The 12,292-nt window shown below is 50.4% G+C and overlaps 1 protein-coding gene across 5 annotated transcripts; it reads left to right on the top strand.

Moving 5' to 3' along the window:
* LOC100525227 (leukocyte immunoglobulin-like receptor subfamily A member 6) lies at window positions 6,648-11,468 on the top strand. 5 transcript variants are annotated; one of them, XM_021094961.1, is made up of 9 exons: window positions 6,648-6,761; window positions 6,896-7,047; window positions 7,212-7,342; window positions 7,500-7,535; window positions 7,720-8,004; window positions 8,150-8,452; window positions 8,667-8,963; window positions 9,212-9,514; window positions 10,570-11,468. In XM_021094961.1, the coding sequence occupies exons 3-9, from the start codon at window positions 7,309-7,311 to the stop codon at window positions 10,704-10,706; spliced, it is 1,395 nt and encodes a 464-aa protein (XP_020950620.1). In that variant the 5' UTR covers window positions 6,648-6,761; window positions 6,896-7,047; window positions 7,212-7,308; the 3' UTR covers window positions 10,707-11,468. The 5 variants fall into 5 exon arrangements, with proteins under 5 accessions (XP_020950620.1, XP_020950621.1, XP_020950619.1 ...); XM_021094962.1 differs by lacking the exon at window positions 6,648-6,761 and adding an exon at window positions 10,386-10,435 and having other exon boundaries at window positions 6,842-7,047; window positions 10,570-10,763; XM_021094960.1 differs by lacking the exon at window positions 6,648-6,761 and having other exon boundaries at window positions 6,843-7,047.

The following is a 12,292-nucleotide window of genomic DNA, read 5'->3' as shown; positions in this document are numbered from 1 at the left end:
ACAACCCCATCAAAAAATGGTCAGAAGATCTAAACAGACAATTCTCCAAAGAAGACATATGGATGGCCAAAAAGCAGATGAAAAGATGTTCAACATCACTCATCATTAGAGAAATGCAAATCAAAACCACTATGAGGTACCACCTTACACCAGCCAGAATGGCCATCATCAAAAAGTCGACAAACAATAAGTGCTGGAGAGGGTGTGGAGAAAAAGGAACCCTAGTACACTGTTGGTGGGACTGTAAATTGGCACAACCACTGTGGAAAACAGTGTGGAGATTCCTTAGAAAACTAAAAACAGAACTACCATTTGACCCAGCAACCCCATTCCTGGGCATCTACCCAGAGAAAACCATGACTCGCAAAGACACGTACTCCGATGTTCATTGCAGCTATTTTCTCAATAGCCAAGACATGGAAACAACCTAAGTGTCCATCGACAGAGGAGTGGATCAAGAAGAGGTAGTACATATACACGATGGAATATTACTCAGCCATTAAAATGAATGAAATACCAGCATTTTTAGCAACATGGATGGACCTAGAAATTACCATGCTAAGTGAAGTCAGCCATACAATGAGACACCAACATCAAATGCTTTCACTGACATGTGGAATCTGAAAAAAGGACAGACTGAATTTCTTTGCAGGACAGACACTGACTCAGACATTGGAAAACCTATGGTCTCTGGAGGAGACAGTTTGGGGGGTAGGGGGATGTGCTTGGGTTGTGGGATGGAAATCCTGTGAAACTGAATTGTGATGATCATTATACAACTACAGATGTGATAAATTCATTGAGTAATAAAAAAGAAAACTTAAATCCAAGAGAAAAAAAAAAAAGAAACGTGCAAAACTGAACCCACACAAACATGTATCTATCAACCATGTCTGAATGGCACAAAATTAGATTTGAAGAAATTAAGAGACACCCTCATCCTTGGACAGAATGACTCAGCATCACAAACATGGCAGTTCTTCATCTCTAACTGATTAATGCCTGTCAGCCCTCAAAACACATCAACAAGCATCTCTGCTTGAACTAGACAGGTTGATACCGAACTTCATGTGGAAAAGTAAAAATGTAAAAAGAACTTTTGTGTTTTAGGAAAACACAAAAGGAGAAGAGTCTTATGGGTGGTGGGGGTCGGGGTACTAACTCAACCAGAAATTAAAACTCTCCAGGTGGACTCTGAGTCATGGGGAAGTAAGAAAGCCCAGGTGCCTCTCCTTATTCTGGCAGAAGAAATACAAGAAGGATGGGGCCATATGTCACAGACATTTAAAAGTGTCACAAACAATGCAATTTTTATGTGAATGGATGCATTTGGGCGAGGAGAAGGTTTTGCTACAGCCGATAGCCAGGAGCGGCTAAAACTATTAAGTGGAATTTAATAAGGAACATGCTGTGGACAAACCCTCAAAATATCTCCTCACAAACCAGTGTTTAATTACAAAGAGCAAATAACATCTTTACTCTGGAGAAGCCTGGGGCACGCTGACCTCACCAGCCTAGGGAAGCCAGAATCACCAGGAAGGAGAAGCAAAGGCACTATGACTCAGCCGCATCACACCACAAAGCAGAGCCTGAATCTAACCAGAAAGTGGTGTGTGAAAACCTTCTATTCCATGTATATCAGAATTCCCCTCTCTCATCAACCCTCGTGTGACCAAGGCTGTAAGAAAGGAGCCCAAGGTCTCTGTTCATGCCCTTGTTTTACATGACCTTAATCCAAACAGGAGCCCCTGACCTAGGAGCATGGAGAGATGAACACAAACCACTGAAGTGTGGGGACAGGTGATAGCTTGGGCAGGAGCCATTCATCTTCTGACCGTCCAACTCTAATCCCTACACGGGGGTCTCTTCACTTGATGGCATGTGTGGAAAATGCCTGGAGCACACATCTGGGGGTTATGACGGGCAGACATGGTTGTCTGCAAAAGGAGAAGTCCTACATCTTAGTTGGGGTGGCAACGGAGACCAAGGTGTAGGGAGAGAGCTGCTCTGCTTCCTGTGAGAACCTCAGTGTGGAGACCTGAAGTGGGGGTGGTGGGCAGCTGCCCACAGCATCCTCTTAGTCAGCGTGGTCTTGCGGTCTCTGTCCTCTTGCCCTTGCACCTAGCCCAGGGTGGGCAAGGAAGTCACCATGATAGTGAAACTCAATACCCAACCCTGCTTCACTCTGTGGGTAACAATAATGAGTCATTATTATTATTATTATTATTATTTATTTATTTTGTACTTCAAGAATAAGCCCTGAATTCTGCTTTAAAAATCTCCCTAGAAGAGGGACAGGCATATGGCCAGGAGGAAGCATATGAAAAAATGCTCAACATAACAAATTGTTAGAGAAATGCAAATCAAAACTACAGTGAGGTACCACTTCACACTGGTCAGAATGGCCATCATTAAAAAATCAACAAATAACAAATGCTGGAGAGGGTGTGGGAAAACTGGTACCCTCCTTCACTGTTGGTGTGAATGTAAATTGGCACAACCATTATGGAAAACAGTATGGAGGTGCCTCATTAAACTAAATATAGAACTACTATATGAGCCAGCAATCAAACTCCTGGGCATATATCCAAATAAAACTTTCATTGAAAAAGATACATGCACCCCTATGTTCATTGCAGCACTATTCACAATAGCCAAGACATGGATACAACCTAAATGTCCATTGACAGATTAATGCATTAAGAAGATGTGGTATATATACACAATGGAATACTACTCAGCCATAAAATAGAACAAAATAATGCCATTTGCAGCAACATGAATGGAACTAGAGACTCTCATACTAAGTGACGTAAGTCAGAAAGAGAAAGACAAATACTGTATGATATTACTTATATCTGGAATCTAATATATGGCACAAATGAACCTATCTACAGAAAAGAAACAAACTCATGGACTACAGACTTGTCATTGCCAAGGAGGAGCGGGAGGGAGTGGGATGGACTGGGAGTTTGGGGTTAGTAGATGCAAACTACTGCATTTAGAGTGAATAAGCAGTGAGATCCTGCTGTGTAGCACAGGGAAGAACATCTGGTCACCTTTGATGGAACATGATAGAGAATAATGTGAGAAAAAGAATGTATATGTATGTATGACTGGTCAATTTGCTATGCAGCAGAAATTTGCCAGAACATCATAAATTAACTGTAATAGAAAAAATAAAAATCTTAAAAAAAACACAATGAGTAGCGATCAAGATGGCAGAGGAGTAAGATGTCTTGCTCAATTTCTCCCACAAACACATCAAGAAAAACCCATCTACATGTAGAACGATTCACCCAGAATATCTACTGAATGTTGGCAGAAGATCTTAAGCCTCCCCAAAGGGCAAGAAACCCTCCACATACCTCGGCAGAACAAAAGCAAAAAAGAAAAAGAGAGAGAGAAGGAATCAGGATAGGACTAGCACTCCTGAGAGGGAGCTGTTAAAGAGGAAAGATACCCACACCCTAGGAAGCCGCCTAACCAACAGGGAGATCAGCTGAGACAGAGGGACTTCAACATCTCTGAGAAAGACGCAGCAGCTGGACTGAGGAGGGAAAAACAGAGTCAGAGATGCACAGACCATGTGAGCCACCATTCCTGGACACCACAGCCTGAGATACTGGGGAGGGGCGAGGTGTTGGGTGCTGCAACTCAGGCTCCTGCTGTCAGTTCCAGGGAGAGGACTGGTGTTGGCTATGTGGAGACAGCCTGAGGGCCTGGGATGCAGAGCATCACAGCTGAGAGAACCCAGGAGAAGGTCTGGGCCTACAGGAGAAGCAAGGTGCTATTGTTGGAAATGGTGAGAGGCGGGGAGCAGACTGCTATAGGAATATCTTATCCTGCACACCTGAGGAGTCTCAGAGGGCAGGGCATCTCTGGTGCAGGCTCCTGGTGGTGAGATGCCACTTGCATGGGCTCAGAGCAACAGGGCACCACTAGTACAGGCTGCGGGTGGCTGGGCACCTCTTAAGCGGGCTAAGGGCAGTTGGGGACTAAGTGCAACATGGAGCCTTTTGCATGGTCTGAAGGAGGAATCACATAATCCAACATGTTAATAGAACAGATAAAATACAATTATTTCAACAGATGTAAAGCCCTTCAAAAAACACACCAAGAACGCTTAATGAAAATTAAAAACTCATCAGAAACAAAAGGGAATTCCCTGTCATTTATGAAGGCATGTGTAAGAATCCACACTAGGCATCATCCTTTCCTTTATGAGTGGGAATGATCCAAGCATGTGCCCTATGGCCATGTCTATTCACTATGGCACTGGCGGGACCAACTCAGTAGGAAAACAAAACCAAGCTGTAAGCTCTGAAGTGGATAAGAATAATATTGTATGACTCAGAGACTACACAGTGTTGTGTCCAGAAAATACAAAATAAGAGAAAGATGTTCTATTCAAATTAAACAGGAGTTTTCCACTGTCACTGGATACATATCACTGGATATGTAGAGTTCAGATGGCTTCCAGATTTTTGGTTCTGGACTGAGATGAAATAAATGTATGTCTCGCTGTTCCTTGACTTTATGCCTGGGAGTCTGATTGTATACTCCTCATCTCCTAGAACTGTAAGATATTAGATGTGTGTCATTTTAATCCACTAAGTTGTGGTAATTTATGGTAAATGGAAACTAATACAAACGCTTATGTTTTCTATGGATTAATCCTTGTATGGTACATTCTTCATCCTCCTACTTTTTTAGTGTGGTAAAATATATACACCATAACTTTACCATTACTTAAACATTATCACAGTGCACAGTTCAGTAGCCTTAAGTACCATGTTAGGCAATAATGACCACTGCCCATTTTCCAGAACATTCTCATTATCCCAAATGGAAACTCTATGCCCGCTAAACAACAATGACTCATGCCCCTTTCCGCCAGCCCCTGGGGTTCACTTCATTCTAATTCCTGCCTTAAGGAATCGGGCTCTTCTAGGCAGTGCATGTAAGTAAAATCATACAATATGTGACATTCTGTGGCCAGTTTATTTCCCTTCAAATGTTTCCAAGGTTCATCCACATTGTTCATTCTATACTTTCAAGCTATTTACATCATAATATTAGAAGTGAATTTCTTCTAGGCTACATTGGGTAGTCTTGTTTGTGGTTGTCTTTTCTAAGGCCAATCTCTGTCTTTCAATTGCTGTGTTTAGCCCATTTACATATAATGTAATGACAGCTAAGACTGTTATGTAGGTTTGCCATTTTATTTTACTCTGTGTATCCCCTCTTTCTGGTTCTTCTGTTTACTCTTTCTTGCCTTCTCTTTTTTTTTTCTTTTTTTTTTTTTTTTTGCCATTTCTTGGGCCACTCCTGCGGCATATGGAGGTTCCCAGGCTAGGGGTCAAATCGGAGCTGTAGCTGCCGGCCTACCCCAGAGCCACAGCAACGCGGGATCCGAGCCGCATCTGCAACCTACACCACAGCTCACGGCAACGCTGGATCCCTAACCCACTGAGCAAGGGCAGGGATCGAACCTGCAACCTCATGGTTCCTAGTTGGATTCGTTAACCACTGCGCCATGACGGGAACTCCCTTTCTTGCCTTTTCTTGGATTTTAAAAATATTTTTAGCATTCCACTTTAACTTCTCCATGGGTGCTGTAACTAGTCCTCTTAGGATGCTGTTTGAGTGGCTGTTCTCAGATGACCATGTATATACCTGACTTGACAGCCAAGTGAAAGCTAGTATTTAACTCTTCAAGGAAATGGAGAAACCTAGGAACACAGAGGTCCCTTCATCCTCACCGATCTACATTTCAGTTGTTATATGTGTCATATCTACATACACTTCCTGGGCTGTGTCAAGGACTGTGGGGCTGGATTCTGGTGGGTGAGTCCTCCTCAGACCTCCTGCTTCAGCCAACAGCCCCCTGCTCATCTGGGGGGAGCACAGTGGGTCAGGGCTGATGATGTCCAGTCTGGGGAGAGCCTTGGAGCAACTTCTGGGGAAACAGTTCACTTCATTTGCTTGTTTCTAGTCAATACCATTATGGACAGAAATCAGTGAATTCTTAGAAGTTATGTAAATTCTAGTAATATTTGCTTGTAGAGACATTGCCTCGTGTGTTATAGATATGCTATCACATATTTTTAAAAAATAATAGATCATTACTAGGAAGAAAGGAAATTGACATGGAAAATATGTCAGAACAAAAAAAGAATTGGCTGATATAGAGGAACTGAAAAGTAGACCCTTCTCTGTTCCTTCATATTCCTCATTCTTTTGCTATGCTTCCTTCTCTATTTGGGGGAATTTCATTTCTCTTTTCCTACAATAGCCTCTACCTACATATTTCATAAAAACTGAAGTAGCAAGGTCAGAGGGAGGTAACGGTGGTGAGTGTTAACATCAAGCATCCACTGTGACTCTGGCGACTGACACCCAGATCCTCTCACATCACACCCCACACGTCTTCACCAGGTCTGCAAATGCACCAATATCAGGTCCCTTCACGTCCTGGCACCACTGAGCCTACAAACTCTCTGAGGAGTAGGGTCAACACCACAAGCTGCAGACAAGGAAACAGAGACTCAGAGAGAGGACTTCACAGCTCAAGGTGCATAGGCAAAGCATGATGAGGAATATTTAAATAATATCAGCTCTGTCCCTCGAGTCAGAGCACTAACCCACTCTCTGTCCCACAATTCTAAAGACAGAACCACAGCATGAGGAGGAGACTCTGCTCAAGTGATCGAGGAGACCAAGGAGGAAGGAAGACTCTGGGGCTTGTTCCCAGGAAGGTGGGGTGGAGGCTGTTGAAAGAAAAAGAGAAGTCGTGGGAGGAGCTGTAATGGAGAGAAACCCCACACTCTGGGCTGGGGGAGGACTCCTGTTTCCTTCCCTTAAGTCTTGTATTTCTCCTCTGCTCTCACAGCCGCGCTGACCTGCACTGAGCTGCATTTAGATGCTAGATGTGCATCTCTAATGACCTGAGCTCTGAAAAACCTTGGTGGACCCTGCCTAGTTATCCTGAGAACTGACGGGGATGTGCTGAGGGACAGGCTGAAGAGGAAGGACATGCCATGGGTAACTCTGAGAGGGAAGGACATGCCTTGGTCACATTTACCTAGAAGGGGCATCTCCAGAAGGCACCAGATTTGTTGCTGATGTGTAATAGAAACAAGAGCAAGTCACTGGGGAGGAGGTGTCCTCCATTCTGTGGGGCTGCTGATGTGACAACTCCATGACAGGGAGGACCAGCCTCTAGGGGCCACACCCTGGGCCCTGTCTGTTCTGAGGGCACCGAGTTCCCCATCTGCACAGCCTGGACCACGGGAAGGAGACGCCATGACCCCCACACTCCCAGCCCTGCTCTGCCTCGGTGAGATGCAGCGGGGAGGGAAGCCCTGCTCTGGGAGGGACCTGTCCCCTCCCCATACCAGCCTGTGCTCTCGGGACACCCAGCACTCAGGGGGCGCCCGGGCATGAGAGGTTCTGCTCAGAGTCCAGGGCAAGTCCTCACGGGTACTCTCTTCCAGGGCTGAGTGTGGGCCTGGGGACCCAGGTGCAGGCAGGTGAGTCGATGCCCAGGGGTCCCAGCACCTCCTCTCCTCCGTGGGGACAAGGGGCCACCCCCAGGCACTGGGCATGGAGACGGCAGGGAGGGGCTGAAGGGTGGGGAGCCAGGTAGGGTTGGGCTGAGAGCTGGGGGCCTGGGGGCGGGGAGGTCTTGTGACCTGGTCTCTCTTGTCCTTCCAGGGACCCTCCCCAAACCCACCCTCTGGGCTGAACCAGGCCCTCTGGTCACCCGGGGGAGCCCTGTGACCATCTGGTGTCAGGGGACCCTGGGGGACCAGAAGTTCCATCTGGTTAAAGAGGGAAGGCAAACTCCCTGGGACCGACTGAGCCCACTGGAGGCTGGGGACAAGGCCAAGTTCTCCATCCCGTACATGACCCAGGTCTACGCAGGGAGGTACCGCTGTTACTACATCAGCCCCTCTGGCAGGTCAGAGCCCAGTGACACTCTGGAGCTGGTGGTGACAGGTGAGAGGACACTCAGGGGGCCCAGCCTCAGGCTCTGACCTCAGGAAGGGAGTCTGCTCTCAGGGTGGGTCCCTCTCACAGCCCAGCCCTGGGGGAGCTCAGGGGCCATGAGCCCCATGTAACAAGCTGCCCCCTTCTCTCCTAGGAGCCCACAGAAAACCCGCCCTCTCAGCCCTGCCCAGCCCTGTGGTGGCCTCAGGAGGGAATGTGACCCTCCAGTGTGGCTCACAGGACAGATATGACAGGTTCATCCTGACTAAGGAAGGAGAACACAAGTCCTCCTGGACCCTGGACACACAGCAACACCCTAATAGGCAGACCCGGGCCCTGTTCCCTGTGGGCCCCGTGACCCCCAGCCACAGGGGGACGTTCAGATGCTATGGCTATTTCAGAGACAAACCCCAGGTGTGGTCACACCCCAGTGACCCCCTGGAGCTACTGGTCTCAGGTGAGGGGGGCCCAGCCTGGTCCCAGAGGCTTTGGGGCCCCAGGCAGGTCCCTGGGGGCCTGGCTCAGAGCAGAGCCCCATGTGAGGGGGAGGCTCAGGGGGTAGGGCTCCTGGACCAGAACCCAGAGTGTGAGAGACAGTGAGACCTGGGGGCCAGGAGGGACAAGGGGGTCATGGGGGAAGCAGCCCCTAACTCAGGGCTCTCTCTCCCCAGGGGGCTCTGGGAAGCCCTCCCTCCTGACCCCGCAGGGCCCTGTCGTGGCCTCTGGACAGAGCCTGACCCTCCAGTGTCGCTCTGCCATCAGCTATGACAGGTTCGCTCTGGCCAAGGAGGGGGCACGGGTCCTCCGCCAGCGCCCTGCCCGGCAGCCCCAGGCTGGGCTCTCTCAGGCCCACTTCCGCCTGGGCCAGGTGAGCGGCCTCCATGGGGGCCGGTACAGATGCTACGGTGGACACAACCTCTCCTCCCTGTGGTCGGCCCCCAGTGACCCCCTGGACATCCTGGTGGCAGGTGAGGAGCCAGCGGGTCAGGCGGGGACCCAGCCTCTGCACAGGCCCTGCTGGGGGAGCCCCAGGGGGGTGCCGGGACCAGGGGGAGGGGTCCCCTGGGAGGGAGGGACAGCCAGACTGGAGGTCAGGAGTATGGAGAGGCTCAGAGAAACACAGACACACACAGAGGAGGGTGCTCAGAGAGGCCCTGCCGAGTCTCTGTTCAGAACCAGGCCGGCCGGCAGCCCCTCACCACCTCCTTCTCTCTAGGATGGTTCCCTGCCACACTCTCCCTCTCGGTGCAGCTGGGCCCCTCAGTGGCCGCAGGACAGAACGTGACCCTGCTGTGTCAGTCATGGAGTCCGATGGACACTTTCCTTCTGTCCAAGGAGGGGGTGGTCCATCCCCCACTGCGAATTGGATTACAGCATCGAGCTGGGCAGAACCAGGCCCAGTTCTCCATGGGTCCTGTGATCTTGGCCCATGGGGGCACCTACAGGTGCTATAGCTCACTCAGCAGGGACCCCTATCTGCTGTCACAGCCCAGTGACCCCCTGGAGCTCATGGTCTCAGGTGAGGGCACCCTGACCTTGTCCTGAGCTCAGGCAACCCAGGACCCTGTGCCCTGAGAGCTCCTGGCTGGGTTGGGAGTGAGGGGACCTGCCCCTCAAAGGCCCTGCTGCCCCTGCCTCCCCCTCCCCTCCCCCGGGTCTGGAAGCTGCCAGGTGGGCAATGGGCGGGTCTTCGGGAGGAGACAGGGCAGGTGTAGGGAGAGTTTAGTGAGGCGAGGACTCCAGGGGCAGTCTCAGCCCCTGGCCCCTTCCTGGCCTCATTCCTAGGACCCCTGGGAGCCCTGGTCCCCACCCCAGGCCCCAGTGCAACAACGGGGGAGTCTCGGAGCCCATTTGTTCACAGGGAGCACAGGCCACCCCAGGGCAGTTTTGAGTCTTGGAGGAGCTAATGCTGCTCAGAGGCTCGAGGACAGGCTGGTTGTCTGGGGGGGTGGGGTCAGGCAGAGATGGGGGGAGCCATGGCTCCAGGGGTTCTGAGGGTGGTGGGTGAAGGGGGTCACGGGAGGGAGATGTTGGTACCAGCCCCCTCACCTCCCATCAGACCCACAGGAACCTCTCCACCGATGGGAGGCTCCCCTCCCCCCCACGGACTCAGTCCCCCACAGGGGTTAGCGTGGGTCTGTGGAGGGGGGGTTCCCGGGGGACATGGCTGGGTCACACCCCACTGACCAGCTGAGCTTCCTGTTCTTGGGGGGGTGTCCCGAGTCTATCCTGTTGGAGCTCGCTCAGCACAGTGTCCTGAATCCCAGAAAAGTCTGAGACAGTCATACAAGAGGGAACACAGGGAAGACTCCACTGAGGGGGCACAGAACCCAGGATAGGGCTGTGTGTCCCCAGCTCCTCACTCACATCCCTACTTCATGATTCTCAAGACAAGCAGACACCATCCGCCCATCTCAAAACCAGCCAGATCCCACGAGTGGTGAGGAAGAGAAATCCTCAGTTATGGGGCTGGGTTCTGGGGTGCATGTCCTATAAAGGGGAGGCTGTGCCCAGGATTCTGGGGGGACTGGGATCTGCCCTGACCTCTGTGACCTCTCTGTCCACAACCTCTAGCCTCTCCCCCTGAAGACTACACAGTGGAGAACCTTGTCCGGATGGCCGTGGCTGCCCTGATCCTGCTGGGCCTCGGGATTCTGCTCTTCCAGGCTCGACACGGCCATGGAGGAACCCAAGATGCGGCCAGGAGCTGAGCACAGAGGCCACAGGGCACCGCCCAGAGTGGCAGAACCTTGGCAATGAGCCGATGGGCCAGGAGGTTCTGGAAGAGAATCTGCAGTGTTGTGAGAACTGCCTGCTGAGACCATGGAGGGGGAGACGGGATGTGGGTGCGGGGTGAGGACTGGGGCGTCCCTGTGCAGGGCTCTGCCTCTGTTAAACCGAGGTGCTCTCCTCCTCCTTGGACGCCTCTCTCTGACGGCCTGTCTTCTCTCACCTGGGACTTGAGGCGCAGCCCACATAGCAGGTGTGTGCCCAGACCTTACACACCTGCGTGCTCTGGTCCAGTTTCTTGCAATGTAGTTTCCTTTATTTTTAATTTTGACATTCTCTGGTGTGTGATACTGACTGCCATACCCTCATCTCAGAACACTGAATATGCTTTAAATTACAGAACACACTAGGAAAAATCACATCTAGTTTGGGACAGATCAATCAAAAACAATTTCCTTAATACTTCTCTAGACTCCAAAAGGTCTTCTCTCCTCATCCGAGGACACCTGGTGTGGATTTTTCAGAAACACCATCAGGTGAATGAACCCCGAGTTTCAAGTGTCATTCAGGTGGTGTGGTGGTAAATGGGGTTTAGGATTAAGTCATTGTTTAAAACTCCAAGATTTACCTCCTTTGTCTATTTCTCTGGTGAAAACACTCCCTTCCCGGCCAATCTGAGGGTGCCTTGTGGATGTACCAAATCAGAGTGGAGAAATAAGGAATAAATCATGTTTCCCAAGTGAGGACCATCCAGCTTCTCAATCACACTAGCAGCCACCGCAAACTTCTGTGACTGTGTGAGTGCAGGACACAGCCACAGCACCATGGCATATTCCCACATGCCTGTCAGGCCCCTCCAGCTGTGCACCTGCACATCATCGACCTGACTCAGGTCACCAACCTCAGTGCAATGTGCACGCTGATGCAGAGAGAGGGCAGCCACAGGAGAGCACCCTGAGAGCTTTACCCCCACCTCTGCCTTTTGTCACTTCTCAACATCACTGCACCTGCCTTAACTTCCCCATAACTGTTCACTTGCCCGCCCCAACCACACAACTATTGCTGGCTTCCACTGCAGTGTGCATGCCTGGGAGGAGAATGTGCAGCCGGGGCCTCTGCAGCTGCCAGTGAGCCCTGAGTTCACCCTGTTCCTGCCTTGGCCCCCATCACTACAGGCACGTCTGCAACTGTCCTGAACACGTACACAGGCCCCTGCTGGGAGTGTGTGCACATCACCAGCTCCAATCACAGCCTGCCATGGTTCCTAGCTGCTGAACCTGGAGCCATAGCTAAACGCATACATGACAAGGCCAGAGTGCACCTCACACTCAGTGATGAATCACTAAAAGCCTTTCCTTCAAGATCAGGAACAAGGCTGCAATGCCCACTCTCGCCACTTCTACTCAGCAGAGTCCTCAAAGTCTCAGCCACAGCAAGCAGACAAGTCAAGAAACAAGGCACCCAAACAGGAAAGGAAGGACTAAAATTGTCTTTGTTTGTAGAAGATATGATATTCTATATACCAAAAAACCCTCAAGACGCCACCCCAAACTCTAGAACTAATCAA

This window comes from Sus scrofa, chromosome 6 (assembly GCF_000003025.6).
Source record: "Sus scrofa isolate TJ Tabasco breed Duroc chromosome 6, Sscrofa11.1, whole genome shotgun sequence".
NCBI lineage: Eukaryota > Metazoa > Chordata > Mammalia > Artiodactyla > Suidae > Sus > Sus scrofa.
The sequence above is the reverse complement of the archived record's forward strand: the minus strand, read 5'-3'. Positions and strand labels throughout refer to the sequence as shown.

Coding starts and splice junctions, on each gene's coding strand:
- LOC100525227 (XM_021094961.1), top strand. CDS start 7,309: ATGACCCCCACACTCCCAGCCCTGCTCTGCCTCG. Junction 7,343..7,499: donor CCCAGCCCTGCTCTGCCTCG/GTGAGATGCAGC, acceptor ACTCTCTTCCAG/GGCTGAGTGTGGGCCTGGGG. Junction 8,453..8,666: donor CCTGGAGCTACTGGTCTCAG/GTGAGGGGGGCC, acceptor CTCTCTCCCCAG/GGGGCTCTGGGAAGCCCTCC.